Raw genomic sequence first — 18,539 nt, forward strand, 5'->3', positions numbered from 1 at the left:
TGATTTAACAACACACACAGCAATGCTTGTAACTCTATAAGGCTGTACTTAGGCACAATGGTGCTTTGAGCTAAAACGCTAATGTCAGCATGCTAACATGTTCACAGTGACAATGCTAAAATGCTGATGTTTGGCAGGTATAATGTCTTAGTTAAGCATGTTAGCATGCTAACAACTAGTTTTAGACACAAAATACAGCTGAGGCTTATGGATATGTCATTAGATTGGCTGATCATAAACCCAAAGTAGTGGTCAAATTAAAGAAAAGTTAAGGGATCATCAAAGTCAGTAGGATTCATCCTCTGGGGACCGTGAGCATCTGTACAAAATTTCATGGCAATTCCTCCAATGATGAGTTAGAGATATTTCGGTCGGATGGACCAAAGTGGTCCAACATTGCCATTCAGCGATGCTCCTAGTGTACCTAAAACTCAACTGATTTGTAATTGTATGACATAAACTACAGATGCAAATACTCACATTGGAGAAGCTGGAACTTGCCAATGTTTGGCATTTTATAATAATCAATTGTTAAAATTGTTTTCAACTAATTTTCTCTTGATCAACTAATTGACTTATCAATTAATTGCCTTGCAGCTGTAACACTGTCGTCTATTGCACCTGGTTGGTCACATGTTCCCTGTGCAAATGCTCACATGCCAGTTTTATTTCTGACTCCATGGCATCCAAAACCTTCAGTCTTTCAACAGAAAAGGTATCTGGCCAGATTGCGTCACTTAACTTCATGATATCACTGCACTTTTGTCATCGGTATGCCATAATGCTAAACTACACTCACAGCAGGTGCCAGAACCAAGCTCACAAATGTTTCACTGGGACAAATGTATTACAGACTAGACCTAATCTGTGTATAATAAATGCAATGACAGTAAAGCAAACAGATGGATCCTGAACCTGGAAACCCACTGAGTAAGCAAACTAGGGGAGAATTAGCACTTGTGCTAACACAGCTAGCTTTGTAGAGCCCGTTCTGTTTGTTAAATGTCAGGCATGTTGATTCTGGTATTCAGCAGAGGGCATCTCAGCTCAGGTCACAGACCTGGAGGGATAGAGGGAGATCAGAGGGATCGCTCTGACTAAAGAGAGTGAGTGAGTGATAGAGAGAGAGGTGGATGAACGACTGTGGACATGAAGCATGCAGACACCAAAGTGTCAGATTAATGGATGGGCTGATGAGCAAATGTACAAATGAATAAGCTGATGGGTGAAGGGGTGAAAGGCTGGCACGAACAACTGCAGGGGATGTAGTGCTGGGATGGAATGAGGAGTGAAGGGAAAAGAAGTGAAAAGAGCTTATGTCTCACATGTGTAGAACAGTTGTTTCACCTTGCTGCGGTTAAGAGCAGGTCAAGTAGCAATGATGCTTAGTGCAAGGAGAAGATCGGCTGTGCGATGCAGAGTGGAGGAAAATGGGAGCAATGGGCTGAAATGGAAAGATGTAAGTGAAGAAGGAAAGTAGGATGGATAAATCTGGAGCTGGGGAAATGAAAAGCTGCAACGCACTGTGCTTAAGTGAGGGCACAGCATGAGAGATATGGGGAGGGACAGAGAGGGTCAATCAGAGATGCAGGGTGAAAGGGGTAAGATGGATGGAGGGAGGGAGAGTGACAGAGGGGAGAAAATGACAGAGGAGGGGGCCACGCTGGGGTCTTTGCGGTGGGGCGATTGCGTGACTGAGAGGAAAGTGCACTGCCGTGTGTGTAATGCTCTCAAGACGGATATTAAGACGCGCTGCCCGACTCACACAGTCACTGCCCCTCTCTCCCCTTTTCTCCTTTACTCTCCTCCATTCTGCTCCCTCTCTTGCTCTCTCCATCTCCACTAATGATCCTCGCGTCCTGCCACACTGCCGGGCTGAGTGATGCCCACTGACAGTCGCACTCAGGCGGAAACGCTGCAGCCCCCATCCAGGAGTGCTGTGACACACACACACACACACACACACACACATACACAACATACAGAGGTGTAGCACTTTCTTACATACATGTATCAGCTCATGCAAAGCTGCTGACAGATGTGTATTTGTGTGTGACCATCACACTCTCTGCTCACACAGAACCCCTCAGTGGTGCTCACAGTCAGGCACTTACTGTAAATATGCCTCCATCCAGCTGCATCTGTCTTCAGGAATTTTCATGTGATGGAAAGACAGGCGGCATTTAGGTGATCACAGGGTACAGCTAGCTCGTTAATAATGCTACCAGTCTCTCTTTTGGCCTGTGAGCATGATGACAAATCAATATGCAAAAGCGAACGTAATGAAGATTGTGAGAGGATGTAGAATTTAAGTACTGTTCACTATTTAAGCAAAATGGTTTGTATAGAAATAGTGGCCTACTACTTTAGTCCACAGTGATAAATTAATTGAAGTATACTGTTGGCATCAGAGTGAAATTGTGGATTTCGCTTGAACCCCTTCAAGTGCATTGAGCATCACCAATTCTTTGTCTACTCACAGGTCATTTTTTAAAGTTATTGTCTATTGTTGTGGCACAAATGCATGGAAGTATCTTATTGACATGGCATCTGTAGGTAAGAAGAAGAATTTTTTGGTAGTAGTACCATCTCTTTTTTGATATTTTTTTAGCAAAAGTATTGCTTTTGGCTGATCTTGATTACAGTGGTCCCATATAGCCAAACTGAGAAGATGACGAACCAGACTTGTCCAGAAGCTGATGTTGGATGTAAACCCCCACTTCTTGAAAATGTAAATGAACTTGCACCTGCAAAAAATTACTCTTGTCCCACTTGATTTTCATTTTATGGAACTGCTTCATTTCAGTGTTGTCAGATGGCAACCTGGCACAAACTAGCTAGTTAGCAACAGTTAGAGTGACAGCTGTAGCTTGTGTTTTTAGCGATTAGTTGACATTTTGGGAAATATGCTTATTCGCTTTCTTGACGAGAGTTAGGTGAGAAGGTCAACACCATTCTCCTGTGTGTCCAGAAAATATAAAGCTACAGCAAGTAGCTGGTTAGCTTAGCTTAGCATAATGACTGGAAAATGGGGGTAAAAGCTAACCTCGCTTTTTCAAAGGTGACAGAATCTGCCTACCAGCACCTCTAAAGCTCAGTAATTAACATGTTGTATCTTGTTTGTTAAATCAGTACACAAACTGACGTGTAAAAACAAATTGTGTTTGATTGATTGATTCTGGTTGCCAGAGACTTCAGAAAGTCGCTTCTCCCAGCCAAGAAATAGTCAGGGACATAACCTGTTTCCAGTCTTTCTGCTAAGCTAAGCTAACCGGATGCTGGCTGTAGCCTTATATTTACCAGACAAGTATAGAGTGAGTGTTATCAATCTTCTCATCTCATCTTGTCAAATTGATGGTAAAAGTTTTAATAGCCAACAGGTACACAATCAATTTGCAATTTATGTTTAGTATGAACATTTTTAGGTTTTGTCTGACATGTTGATTTAAAGTGGAAGCATTACTAGTCTCTGAAAACACAGGAAAAGGTTGCCTACATACAGCCAAACATGGTATCTTATTAGGAAGCCTTCTGTTTATGGTTGGTAAATATTAATTTGAAATATGACTTACTCTTATGGTTTCCTCCATACATCATCATTTTTCATACCAAAAAAAACCTCGTCCCATCATTTTCCATTCCCATACTGTGAGCTACCTTCCATTTTCCCGCCTTAATCCAACCGATCCAAGCCAAGGCCCCGGTCCTGACTGCAGAGGAGAGGTTAGGAATTAGGTCACAGCATCTCACTCCTCTAATTAGATGCTGAGAGTGTATGCATGTCGGTGCATGTGTGTGTGTGTGTGTGTGCCTGTCTGTGTGTGTGTGTCTGCGTATGCGTCCGCACGCTGGGTTCACTTAATCCGTAGGTGGCCTCTATGGTAATAGAGAGTCCTGGGAAGACGCGTTAACCCGCATTTCTGTTACTCTCCACATGGTATCTCAATAATGTTTCTGACGTCAATGAATACATGAGCCAACTTAAAATGATGATGAGGAGACCAGTCAATGATGAAGATGGAGGTATTCTGAAGTAAAAAGCATCTCAGGGGCGAAAGAACAGGTTAGATTCAGCCATAAACTATGCATGTGAAGCTTTAACATTCCTGAAGAACAACCTCTGGTTGAGAGGGTGCTTTGGCCTACACTCCCTGTGATGCAAGTGAGTTAGGATTCACCCCATCAGTGAGATGTAACTGTTAAACTTCACTGTGGAAGTAAATGGCATTTAAGGTGAAAGAGCTCTTCACCTTGCTCTTCAGAGCCCTCTGGATTTGTTCCACCTTCTTTCTGAGATGTATCCATGTAGGGGGTGAGGAAAGACATACCTGCTTCTGCAGTTTTAATGTCTACTCGTGTTTTTGTTTATCTCAGGATGCGTATGTGCGTTAACACGATGAAGAAACTGTCGTGTTCATAAAAAGCCTGCGTGAGTCATTTTGAAGTTTTATCCCCTGAAATCTTTTGTACATCAGCTCAGCGGGGTATGAGTGCAAAGGGCAAGGGGGTAAACAATCGGCATGCACTCAGAGGAGGGAGAAGGGATCATAGAATTTTTTTTTTTATGTGTGTGTGTGTGTGTGTGTCTGTGCAGGCATGCGAGCATGAGCGAGACTGTGAGTGTGTGTGTGTGTGGGAGAGGGAGTAAAAGAAAGAAAGAGTATCGCAGGGTTAGTCTTAATTAAGTTTTCAGGAGGCTCTTAAAAGGTCATGGCATGCCTCTGCACCCCCTTACAACCACCCCCACCACTACTACCACGCCCCGCCGAAATTTCACTTTCCCCCTTCCCTACATCCCTCCCTCCCTCCCTCCCTCACCTCCCCGTTGCGATCTATCCAGTCATCAGCCCCCCATCTGTGCACATTAGCCATTCATGAACACACTCATTAGGGTGGGAGTTTGAAGCGATTGTGTTCACTAGTCTGCGGCTGGAGCGTGGCGATTAATATTTCAGCATCTCCCGTCGAGGAGCTGAGAGCAAGTTTGGCCCTGTTAGGCTAGAGAGAGAGAAAGAGAGAACAACGAGAGGGAGAGCTTCCCCCCTCCCTCTCTCGCCCAACCCCAACAAACCTTTCTCCTCCTCCTCCCCCCTCTGCCCCTCTCAGACAGTCTTCACAACTTAAAGTATGTTTCCCCCTATTTCCATTTATTGCATACACATTAATACACATTTTTGCCTCCACCGTCCCCCCCACATACACATGCACACACACTCGACCCTAACTCAAACTGACTTAATTGGGCTCTTTTTGTTTCAGGAAATGGAGAGAGAAGGGGATCATCTCCTCATTCCTTTCAGTTGGACAGGAGTGTCTTGCTCTCTAGATTCTTCACTTTCTCTCCTTGTCCCTCTTATGAGCTTGAATTGAATCGGTCAAGCTTGAGTCGGGGGTGGAGAGGTGTAGTGGGTGGTGGGTGTTGTTCTTCACTGTATAACAGGGTTCATTCAGACCAAATCTTCCTTGTTTGTACTGTATCCTGGCACTTAAAATATGAGAATTTGAGGCAGCCAGGGGTATCATGGGTTATCAGGCTATCAGTATTTGCAGCACTGCTCCTGAATACAGAAATCACTTTGACCCGACAGGAGTTGAGCTCTCCTCACCTTGATTGCCTTGTTTGTGAGGCTGTCCACAGGATGTCCGCACTAACATGAATTAATTTTCCTCACCATTTGGCTTTCCATCTACACTAAGGCTTTGAGCACTGAAAGTAGATTTAAAAAAAGAAAGCTATGCAAAGTAGATATATATATACTGTACTGGTCTTGCAATGTGGATAAAGCCTTTTAAAAATGCAGTCACATCATCATCGTCATTTATTCTCTATGCATTATCATATCATCATATCAGATTGATCAAAATTAGTGAGGGTAGTCTGAGTGATTTGGACACTGAAGTTACTCATCTTGTTGATTTCATCCTTATATATGATGTCATGTACACATTAATATAGACGCATTTAAAACCATTGTTCCTCTGATTTACCCTTCAATTTACACCTGTGAATAGCTAAATCTGCAAATTGTGATTGATGGTCATGAATGACAACTGCTAACTAAGATCAATGCTATTTCCAGGGATGCTGCACTGAGATGAAACCAACCACACTGTGTGATCAGCTATATATATATTTTTATTGATTTAAATTAACACATAAAACTTTTAATCACTGAGAGATTTGGAAGAGAAGAGGAGGTAGTGTGGCCATGCTTGCAAAAGGCTGGAAAACTGTCAATCAAAAGCCAAGTTGCCCCTAATAAAAAACAGTTTTTCTTTTGCTTTGACATTTCAGCGTGGATGGTAAACTTTTAGAAAACAATCTGGAAATGCAAATTGAGTAACATTTAACACATCAACAGAATTGTTTCAAATTTGCGTGCATGGCATAAGAGAAAAAATGTAATCACAAATGGTAAAACAGCTTGCAGCATATTCTAAAATAACCTCACAGGCTATACGGAGGAATGGTTGCTGTATTGCACTTTGTTGTACAATTGCATTCCGTACTGAAAATGCTTATGTACAATATACTGTATATGTATGTATGGTTGTACAGTGCTATTCTATGGTTTGAAGGATAAAGGCTGTCGCTGAAGGTCAAGGTTGGTTAGGGGGAGCCATGGTTACAGAGAGAATTGCCTCCCTCCATGCAGCCTTATACCTAAGCTTCTGTGATTCAGATCCCTACCACTCTTCCAAGCGGGCCCCCACATTCAAGACCCTCTTTAGACTCTCCTTTGTCCCCCCATCTTCTTTTAGTTCTTCGCCCACCTCTGCCCTCTCAACCCCTCCCACTGCAGATATATTCAACCCCCCCCCCCACACACACACACACACACCTCCCCCCAACTCCGTGCTTTTCATTTTAAGCATGCCACTCTCAATCGTCTTCTCCATATAGGTGTGCGAACAAGTGGGAGTCTATGGGCTGTGCGTGAATAAGTGGAAGTCTGCAGGCTGAAGTGTTGCATGTGGGTAGGTATTCATGGGGAGCAGTGGTTGGTGCGGCGCACACTGATGGCTAATGAAGTTCCTCTGCACCTCATAGCCCTATTAAACCGCTGCCCCCTACCTCTACCCACTTCACCCCCCACCTCTTGCCTTGTTTCTCCCTGAGGGAGAGAGTTGGCAGGGAGCGAGCTGGCTGCTATGGCAACAACAAGGAACCCTCCCTCTCCCACAGGTCTCCTTAGCAACTGGTAGCTTGGCATTGCGGTAATGAGTGTGCCCGGTGTGCCAGGCTTTGTGTCATGTTGGCATGTGTGTTCAATGTACGTGTGTGAGTGAGTGTGTGCATAGGTGTGTGTGTGTGTGTGTGTGTGTTTCTGTTTGAGCGTGTATATGTGTTTGTTTGGTACAGTTTGCCAATTTAGGTGAGAGTTAAAATGTGTGATGACAAAGAGATGTGGAGGGACTACTTGGTGCAGGTCCAAAAAAATTGTGAGGCTTATTTTATTAAAATGTAACAAAAACTGGCACTTGACTGACTCTACTTATCTTCTCTCTGTCTGGGCGTGTGTGTGTGTGTGTGTATGTGTGTATGTGTGTTCTGCAGATGTGTGCCTGTGTTTTAGTGTATTTGTGCATTATTTTTTTCTCCAGAGTGATTGCGGTCATTCTTCTCTGTACTGTGAAATTGAAGCAATTAAAGGGACGATCCAATGAATTTTGCATGCCATGTGCATGGCTGCCTATGAGTTTCCTGCTCTGCTGAAATTAAATTAAACGCTGAGAATGATGTTTATTAAAGTGTGATCAGAGGTGTGCACTGACCTTTAGAATGTGGGAAATGAGATTCTCATTGTTATGAATGAGATTATGTGGAGGCAGAGTGTGAAAAAAGCCTGGGCCTGCATTGATTCCATTGTTGGCCGACAGTTTCTTTGTATATGGCAGAGGGAGGTTTCAATATAATCAAAACCACACTGTGCCTGTTGACTATTAAATGGACTGATACACAAATATAGACACACAGGCGCTCACATAAATGCAGATTGACTTGCGCACACGCAAATCTTGCCGATCTTGTAAAAAGAGCTATAAAAGCCTCTCCAGAAACGTGTTGGTCTTTAACAAAAGCATGGCAAGCCCAGTGGAAAATGTTAGTTTGCTCCCTAGACGAGGTGTGAAGTGCGAGCAGGCGGCCGGCCCCACAGGTGGCCAAGCCCAAGCACCTGTTGTGTGAATCCTCAGTGGGAGGGTGTGAGGTCTGCCTACCTTGCAGGTCCCAGTGGAAAAACCACACCCGTACTATTCTGTGGCACGTGCATATTCATGTGCCCACACCCATTCTGAGGCTCCATTTTGTGCGTGGGTGTCAGACATGATGCCCAGATTGTGTCCCCTTTGCGCCCACCGGAACCACTCAGCTGTCCCTGGCATCAGGTGAGCGGATTTTCCGATCCCCTATCCGGGTCTCAGATGCTCTACTAATCTGTCAGCATCTATTTTTACCCACCAAAGCTGTGGCGGCCCCTCTCTATCCCACACCCTGCCACCCTGATGCCAAACCCTCCTTTGGCGCCAGGGTGGGCATGGCTGATGAGTCGCCAGCCATTGGCTGCAATTAGTGCACAGTCAGGCAGGAATCCCCCACCAACTCCATTACACCCCTCTCCACAGCCACTTCCTGATCTGAGGCCACCAGACACACTACCACACACTTGCTTTCCATTTTAAGCCTTTTCATAAATGGTACTCCTGCAGTGTTGTAGAATAATGGGGTCGAATACAGCGCACCTTTCACAGTGCTTGAATCACTCTACTGTGCAAACTCAGTCTATTCAAGTACAATGGGAGCCTAGGGAATACACATTTGAATCGTACCTGTTCAGATTTGGCGTTGAGATCAAGTGAAAGCTCTGTCTGTAATAGGACAACTATTGGCAAAAAGTCTCTGAGTCACCCAGGCTTGCTTTAGCCTTTCTCTAATGACCCATAAGAAATGAAAGGCTGAGGTTTTTGACTTTTTCCTGTCGAGCGTAGTTTTTCAACAAGATATTATAAATGCCGCCAATCGTCGGAGACCCCACAGTGATACTAAGTTAGATACAATTCCTAATCCCAGGTTTATTTCTTTCCCAACAAGGGCTGTAATGTGCCTTGCATGCCAATGCAGTCGTGACCACTGCTGTGGAGGCGATGATGGCATGTGGCAGAGAAGTAACTGTTTCTCACCTCCTAATAAAAGAGACTCCTTTTTAATCTTTTCAATTTGATTGCATTCCAAAAACAGGCCTGTCTGCCCATCTGTCTCTCTTAAAGAAGCCTCCTAAAGGGATTTTAATCATCTGACTCTGAGCTTCTCAGGCAAATAGCTAGGCCGACATCTCTCTCTTTCTCTCTCGCACACTCACTCTCCCTCGCTCTCTATCTCACACACATACACACACAAACAATTTCCAATTTTCTTTCTTGTACTCACTGTCATAGTCTCACTTGTCTTCTCTCACTCTTTGATACACCCTATCGGCTCAGCTCCATTGTGCCATATCTGTGCAGCCATTAGGCCCTTTAGTCCTTCTTCAAGTTCCCCTCAGACACATAAAATTCCCCCAACCCTGTCCCTATTAATCCACATGGTTCTAAATTCTTTATTTCCCTTCAAAGGGACAACGCGAGCCGTGACATCAATCACGGAAAGCGAATATTTAGCCGGCGCTAATTTCCACCAATAGCCTGGAGACAGGCTTAGCTGACAAAACTCATTCCTGCGCTGAACAAAACTGCTTGTGTTGAAATCTCCCCTCCCCCTGATCCCTCCTGCCTTCTGCACAGGCAAAAACAGCATCACAATAAACACAGTTAGCGCTTCTGTTACTCCCCCTTGATTTAGGCTTATCAAATGAATGTGCACCATAGAGGGATACCCTTTGACAATACATAATGGCTCTATTCTGCATGAAATGGTTTGGTAATACCAGTCGAGTGTGGCAAACGGCTTTACCCGGTGCCACTACAAGAACAGCTGCTGTGTTCTTAGCTGGGCAAGCGCACCACGCTGCTTCACCCTTGAGGTTGTTTGAATCGGGTGAGTGGTTTCTTTTTGCCGCTTCCCAGACCCCACTCACAGTCCTTAGTTCCTCTCTCAGTTCTGTTTGAATGAGTGCACATTTGCCACAAGATGGGTCCTATAAACCGTTTGACCTGTTTCCTAGCCCCTGTGTGTGGGAGCATGTGTGTGGGTGTGTGAGCGGGAAAAACCATGAGTGGGTTCTGATGAAGGGCTAAGGGAGGGGGATGGAGCGAGTGGGGGGCATTTTGAGGGCACCCCTTTGTGTTGCGTGGAGGGGCCCCTAGCTGTACCTCTATATTCCCACCCCTTATCCCCAAGTCCCTCCACCTCCTCCTGCCCCTCCACCCCCAGCACAGCTGCCCCCATGCCAGTCAGGTTATCCCAGATGAACCACTGGGCCTAACATAACAACCCCTAACCCCATACTACATCTACTCCCAATGCTAATGTCTGACTGACATCTTAGGAATGGCAAGGGGTGTGTTGGGAACCAAGCCAATTCGGGCAAGTGGGCACAATTACTTAACTCACAAGCCTATGGCGGTTAGACATTCTTCTGCTAACAGTGAGGATATGGCATATTGAGCACCCATATTGGCCTCATACTGCAGGTGGATTGTGTAGTTAGTCAGGCTTTGATGTGTGCTAAGCCTCAACACTGATAGCCATTAAATTTCATTGATTCTCAGCACTAAATAGGCCTCTGCAGTCTCTGAATCAAACTGAGTTTGCATGGAACTGGAGGGGGGACAGTAGAGCAATTGATTAGTGTTGTAAAATTTTCTAAAAGCTGAATAAATGGTTCTGAGGGAGATTATTATGGATGAATACCAGGAACCTGTTTCAGTTTACCAACAAATATTAAGAAATAATCTGTCGGATCAGAATCACACAAGATGTTGGAATTTGGGCCACCTGTGTGTTGTGGAAAATGAAGTGTCAACATGTCAGAGTTGTTTCAAAAGAGCCTAAGCTTTTAATCTGAGGACAGACAAGCCTATCCTGTGGCTTGGTATCTGTTGTCTAAATATCTAAATCAGCTATCAGGACTTTTAGGCCTTAATGAGAGTTGAACCCAAGCTGATTGTTTTCTTTCAACTAAGAGAGTCTTGTTCACCTTAATTGGCTTTGATAGGTCTGAAAACTATTACCCTTATCCTCTTTTACTTTATGGCCAAACTAACCCCTTTTGACCTGATTTAGTTGTGTTTGGTTGGTCAGGGCAGATATCCCGGATGACAGAACAAAGAACTCACACCAATACTTATGACTTTGTCTGTTCTTTTCAGTATTATGGGACCAGGCAGTGCATCTCTCTGCATAAGCCCAGCCACTGGTTCATTCATTATTTAGAGACCTTTCCACAAGGCCCATTGTATTAAAGGGGTATGATTTGAATAGGAAGTAGCTTCCTGGACCCAGGCGTGTGATGTGTGTGTTCCTCTCTGTCATTGTATGTTTCTGTGGGCTTCATCCGTCTGCCTCAGCAAGCCAGGGGGCTGAAAGAGAATTTCCATTTTATGAATATTTAATACATAATAAAGTTTTCAATTTTATTCTATTCAACCCGTAGGGGTAAAAATGTGGCAAAGCCACCCCTCAAGGACAAAACACAGAGTAAAGGTAGTTGATTTGATGGAGGCATCAAAAATATGGTTAACATCAGCTCATTGCCTCAGAAATCACCTGCTAAAATACAAACACAAACATTTGGAATGGTTTAACACACCGTCCTATACGAGCTTCATAGCATCCCTATTTCCCACATCTCAAACTCCCCACATGCAGCATTACTATTGGATCATAGCATATCTGGGCTGCCTGCTGCGTCCATGGTGACCTGGCATGGCTCCATGTGAGACACCCAGCTGGGAGTGCCCCTGAATCAACTTGGGATTAGCCACGGATTGTTTGGGATTACTCGGGGATGGAGGGGGATTAGCAGTGACTGCCTGTTTCGGGGGCGTGAGGGCCATAGGCTGGCCAAATTGCCCCTGACTCAGACTCAGGGAACAGAAGGCTGATAGAACCACACCCACAGTGGAACCGACTACAACCTGCGCTATTCTTAGATTCTAAAACACACACACACACTAACAGGATGACAAAGAAAAACATGTGGTGGAAAACTACATGACAGGAAGCCAGCAGCTAGCGATGATGATGATGATGCCATGACTGGCCACCGTCCGAAATCTCTCAAATCTCTCTAGCAGGTGGATTCATCAGATAAAGAGGGTTTGGGATGATGACAAATCCCTCCAAGTTCAATGGGGCTGCTCTTCTCTCATATGGGGATAAATCGAGATTTGAATCAGACAAGTCACACAGAGTTGCAGCATGAAGTGGTTCAGCTCTGTGAAAGATGCCCCATTTACAATCGGCCTTGGTGGAATGGCATGAAAGCTTACATATGTTTTAATTCAGGCATGCACAGGACTTGATGGGGATGATTTGGAGTGGTATGATAGGTGGATGATCCAGCCAGGGTGAGACAGGGAGTTGGCGCGGCACGTTGAAAAGCCGTCAGAAGCAGGGAGCGGGCATCCCCTGCGGACCTGCACTGCCGAGATGAAAGGCTGTTTAGTGTTGGAGCAGCAGCATCAAACAACCGCCTCCTCTTGCATCCTTTTCCCCATCCCCCACTCTCCCTCCATCTCTCTCTCTCTCTCTCTCGACTCTCACCACAATATGATATAGTTCTGCTGTTGCACGTTTACCCGGTTGCCATGGTTACCCAATGCCGGAGGTGTCACAGCAAGATAACCCAAGGAGGCATTCACAGATCACCTGAATTCAGTTGCCTCCCTTTTATGTGTTCTCCGCCACAATTTGATTTATTTGTTTCCCTGCCGTGCAATTCAGTGTGAATACAAATAATCCACAACATAATGGAGATGGTGGAAGTGTGAGTACCCCTCAATCTGAAACAATCTATTGTACCAGTATATTCCTAAACCACAGGAGGTGCTTTTGATTTGATATTTTCCTGCTTGAGTGTCAAAATGCCTTGCATACAACAAAGAGCGGAATTGCAACGACAGACGCTGTTGCACATCAGGAACTTTCAGCATTCAGCAACCCTTGAGATGTAAATCATAATAAAAAACTATATCCTATGAATTACTGAGTCAGTGACTGTACATGCCGCCATGGAGGATAATGGGAAAGTAATTGGTGACACACTATAATTGAAGGCATAGAGATTGAAAGCAGAAGTGGAAAATGACTGTTGTGAGCACAGAAGTGTGTGAAATAAGGAAAAGGAAAAATCAAGACAGAAATGTATCAGTCAGAAATATGTAGCACTCAGTGACAAAAGAGAAAGAAGGATCGTGATAAAGACAGAAAAGGGGAGGGCAGTGGAGATAGGCAGTGAAGGTAGATGTTGGAGGGTGGGATACATCCATTAGCCTTCCTTGCTCCTGGCTCAATCTTGCGATACATCCCCCCATTCAAGCTACAAGAGTGAAAGAGACAGGGCTGGCACTAAGCCAGACTGGCACTGACTTCAAACATACAGTAAGCCCGACCACAGCAGCTTACATCAGCCTGGCTGAAAGGAGAAGTAGAGGGGGACAGATGGATTGATGGAAATGAAAGTGGGAGGATTGACGTACATAAGGAGAGTGTCTCAAGATAGAGTCTCGGGTCATTTCAGGTTGGTTGAGGCTGACAGGGTCTTTCTCCGTGCCAGCTGTAGCTGTCCTTCGAACGTGTTTGTGTTTTTAAATGCACTCTCAATTTTCTGACTCTGACTTTGGTTGACACTGATTGCATAGAGGGTTGAGTATCTAACTCTGTGTGTTTTGTATATTTAATAATAGATATGGAAGCAACCTGGTAATTTGGCACAATTTATCTATGACTCAGCATGTATAGACTGAATGATTTATAAGCAGTGTTGACAGCTGTGGTTGTGACTAGGTTTTTTTGAATTCTTATTTTCCTCTGGAATATTTGATGTGAATCTTATGCAAATTTTTTAAGTGTAATTTTAAGTGTTCACCTAAAAGAGGCAGTTAATGTACAAATATTAAGTGGTGTGAGTTAGTATAGTGTAATTTCATTTGATCTCTCACACTGTCTCTCTTATCTCTCTGCAGAACTCCATCCGTCACAACCTGTCTCTCCACACGCGTTTCATCCGGGTGCAGAATGAAGGGACAGGGAAGAGCTCCTGGTGGATGCTGAACCCAGATGGAGGGAAGATGGGCAAGGCCCCGCGCCGACGAGCTGTCTCCATGGACAACAGCACCAAATATCTAAAGAGTAAAGGCCGCGTTAGGGGCAAGAGGGTTGGGCGTCCTGGGATAGGAGCTGGGTCTGCCATGGTGGGGCTCCAGGGTTCCCCTGACCATGGCAGCCCACCACGTAAAGGCCTCCCAGGTGCTGGAGGTACATCCGGGACAGATGGAGAATTTGATGCCTGGACAGACCTCCACTCCAGGGCCAGTTCATCAGCCTCCACCCTGAGTGGGCGTCTGTCACCCATCCTCGCTGAGGGAGAACCAGAGGAACCAGAGGAGGGAGGCCTGTCCTGTTCCACCTCACCCCACCTCTACCCCTCACCGACCAGTGCCCGCTCTCCATCCATGGGGGCAGGGAATCGTTGTCCTCCCCTTGAGCAGTTGCCTCAGCTGGCTAACCTGACAGGTGCCATCAGTCTTGATGAACAGCTGATGGAGGATGGTTATCATCACCATCACCCACAGCAGCAACACCAGCAGCATCCTGCTGTTGGTAGACATAAGCACCAAACCCCTGTCTATCACTACAACTCTGGAGTGAAAGGGCAGAACTCCTATGGTGCAGGTGTGTATGGTGCAGCAGGCATGGGGATGCTGCGCCACCACTCGCCCATGCAGACCATTCAGGAGAACAAGCCAGCCAGTTTTTCTGGAACCATGCGGGCATATTCCAGCACCAATGCCCTGCAGAGTCTGCTAACAGGGGGGTCAGCTGGGCAGCAATACTGTGCCAAGGACATGATGCTAGGGCAGGAGAGAGAGAGCCATCCCATGATGGGCCAAGCTTGTAATGGAGTAGGCTCCAACCATCACACCCACCACCCTGGGCACCACAATGGCCACAGCCACAGCCACAATGGACCTCTTAGTCACAGCTCAGCCCATAGCCATAACAGAACTCACAGCCATACTCCTACTCATAATCACAACAATGTAACCAATCACAACTCACCTCACAGCCTCACTCACAATGGTCACAACCTCAGCCAGAGCCATAACCACACACCACCCGGGGCTCCGGCCCTGACCCCACGTGGCAACAGCAACCAGCTGCAGACCTACAACCACAAAGCTCCCTACCTGTACAGTCCCCCATCACATGCTCACCTCCCTGCCTCCACCACCCTGCCCCCAAACCCAGCAGGTATGCTTGGCATGCCCCAGGACTCCTGTCATGTAGCCACTGCTCCACACCCACACCCCCGTCACAACCATTACCCCGACCCACAACACCAAGGCATGGCAAATGGACTGTTCCACCATGGCCAGGGGATGGGGGGTGGTAGCGGTAACAACAACTACCTTGGCTATCACCAACCACACCCCCATGAGAGACTACCAGCTGACTTGGACATCGACATGTTCCATGGTAGCTTGGACTGTGATATGGAGTCCATCCTCCTCCATGACATTTTGGACTCTGGGGAGGAAATGGACTTTAACTTTGACTGCTCCCTAGCTCAGGGTGTGGGCATTGGAATGGGTATGGGCATGGGTGTGACCGTGGGCATGGGAATGGGAATGGGGATGAGCGGACTGGCTGGTCCACAGCAAGCTCATAGCAACCAGAGCTGGGTTCCTGGCTGAAGTGTAGGACAACACACCCTGCCCTCAGAAAGAACTACCCTACCCATAAAGCACTGTGCTCAACTGTGACATTCCTGACTTGACACAGAGACTATAGGACCAACACTCCTGTCTTTCTTTGTTGTCTTGACAATTCTTCTTTCACCCCCTCCTCTTTTGATCCCCTTCCCCCCGAGAGATCTAGTTCATGTCACATTAGGTTTTTCCTCATATCAGCTATACTGTGATGACAATCTCTCAGCTGTGCTCGCCCAACATCGCTTCTCATCTACCATGAGAACAACTGAACTCTCAATGCACTTTATTGCAAGTGGGTCACATCTCGCAGTGCAATGCGTTCACAGAGCAGCTCAGGCAGAGCTTGGCATGTTTTGCTAGGTGGCTGCAGTACTTGACAGGAACAAATGAGGAAATCACAAGCTGTGTTGATAAAGTAATCTTGGCAGTGTATTAAAATTGGACTCCTTTTCTCAAAGACTGTCATTGTCAGCAGTAAGGACTTTTTTTTCTACAAAAAAAATCCCTTGTTGCATTGTCGTTGGAACTTCTCTTTTTAATTCAGCGTTACCTCAAAATCTTAGAGATGGCCTGTTCCTCATTATTCACCTTACCAACTTAAAACAGAATAAAATATATTTCATTTAAACCTGAATCAGAAACTGGTTAATATGCAATGTATTCAAATAGATTTCTGATCTGAAACCAGTATAATGATAATGACATTCAAATGCTCATCAGATCCAATTATCTTACATCAGCAGTCCTGTTATTTACAGCTTCATGCATTTAGACCTTGGCACTTTGACTTTTCTCTTGTATGTAACATTTTGTTAATGCCCTTTTGACATTGGTTAGAAAATATTGTTGCTACATCATTAAATGGATTCTATCATTACTGGCTAGCATGCAATTTGGTGAATTAAAATGTTGTATCACTTTGTCTCACCTGGGCTTCTCGTGCTAGTTTTTCTCTCTCTCTCTCTCTCCCTCTCTCTCTCTGCCTGCCAGTGGAGACAAAGTGACCATTCCTCACACCGAGCCATTAACGTGGCTTGATTGAAATTCAGCATCTTGCTTTTAATCTCCAAAGTGATGCGGCAGCGATGCGTCATTATTGAGAATCTAACGCGTTGTCCTCCCATCTCTCACCCCGGCCGTCCGGGCAGCCACTTGCCTCTCCAACTTAATGTGCCAAGAAAGTGAGACAAAACTGTGATTAACGCCAAGTCACTCTGCTTGCTGTCCTGCTCTGAGGAGGCCAATGTCACTGTCGTCTTGCCTGCTCACAGAGGGTACAAATGGAAAAGATGGAGACAAGGATAGAACAAAAGTCTGTTGTTACAGTGGGATCAATCACCAGCCTCAGTTTCCATGCTGTTTGGGTGTGTGTGTCTGAAAACAGGTAGTGTATCTGTATTGTAAATCATCCTCATTGTCTGTATTTTGTGTTTCCTTGTTCCCATGTTTTCAGTGCTTATACCCTGAGCTTCAAATACTTCAGCAGTGCAAAGAGAGAGATTTAAGGAGAGAACAATCAGCCAATCTGAGTGGCATAAGTCTATGTCAAACAGGGTTGCAAAGCCCCACAGCCATCCACACCCCCTTTTTGTGTGTTTATTCTGTTGTCTTGTAGTTGTTGTTGTATTGTTGAAATTTTAAGGGCCAACAAGGACAGCGCTGAAATATCCATAGTATGAGGATGGAATTCTATGGTGAAATGATGTTGGTAGTGCAGTATGACCTTCCTATGCTCCAATACCGTGCACCCTCCCACATGTGCTCCGCTCAATTGTCTCTATGTTTGTGAGTGGGGGAGTCTGAAGCTTGTTTCTCACTGGCCTTGGGAGAGAAAAAAAGAGGACACCCCTATTCTTTAGTTCCCTCAAGGAGACTCACTGTGTTTTGTCTGTACCAAGTACGGCACACAAAAGAAAAGAAGAGGGTTAAGGGTGGGGTGGGGGTTATTGTTACAGCCAAAGGTCAAGCACGGCACAGACTATCAGACCCATTACGGAGGTAAATACCTTTATTTCAGGGCTTTTAGCCGCACTGGTTCCAGTTAATCTCTGGTGGAAAATGTGTGGAATTTTCTAAGCAAATGGGCCTCACAAAGCAGTTATGTTATAACCTGTGCTACAGACATTAGCAATGCCCTGCTATTGGAAAGAGAGCTATATATGATGTCTAATTTTCCTATATTTATTTATGAAAGAGATTGGTCTTTGTCACTCCTAAATGTGGTAGTTGTTTGAGTCAACTCCTATCCCTTCCTCTTTTTTTCTCTGTTTTTTAAGATGTCACTCTCCCTTTGCCCCTTTTACTGACTTTTATTTTGTACAAAATCTATATATTAAGAATATTGTATAATAGTTTTTAAAATCTCAAAAGAATATCAGTTTTGTTGTCTATTTCTTTTTTAAGAGAATGTATCTCATCATCTGGTGACTGTTAAATAAATGAAATTAAAAGAAAGACTGTCTTCATTGTTGCATTTGTGTGACTATGACCATAAAGATAAATTTGTTTTCATGAAAACACACAGTGACCTTTTCCTTACAATTCAGAGACTCTGAGACTCTAAGCTTACTTGTGCTTGTCAAGTGCTATTTCTCTCATGTGCTTGTATACAGTAGCTGCCAAGATGAATGAATGTGTGTTGCTTGTGAATTTATTTCTTTATTGCC

The 18,539-nt window shown here is 45.0% G+C and overlaps 1 protein-coding gene across 1 annotated transcript in view; it reads left to right on the plus strand.

The window, feature by feature from the left end:
* LOC137191123 (forkhead box protein O6-like) overlaps positions 1–18,301 on the plus strand; it is a 31,482-nt gene extending 13,181 nt beyond the window's left edge. The window contains exon 2 of the mRNA XM_067600959.1: positions 14,125–18,301. Within this exon, the coding sequence (XP_067457060.1) occupies positions 14,125–15,855 (1,731 nt within the window). The 3' untranslated portion in view covers positions 15,856–18,301. The remainder of the gene's footprint in view (positions 1–14,124) is intronic.
* Positions 18,302–18,539: the final 238 nt, after the last annotated feature.

The sequence above is a fragment of the Thunnus thynnus genome, chromosome 10, assembly GCF_963924715.1.
Source record: "Thunnus thynnus chromosome 10, fThuThy2.1, whole genome shotgun sequence".
NCBI lineage: Eukaryota > Metazoa > Chordata > Actinopteri > Scombriformes > Scombridae > Thunnus > Thunnus thynnus.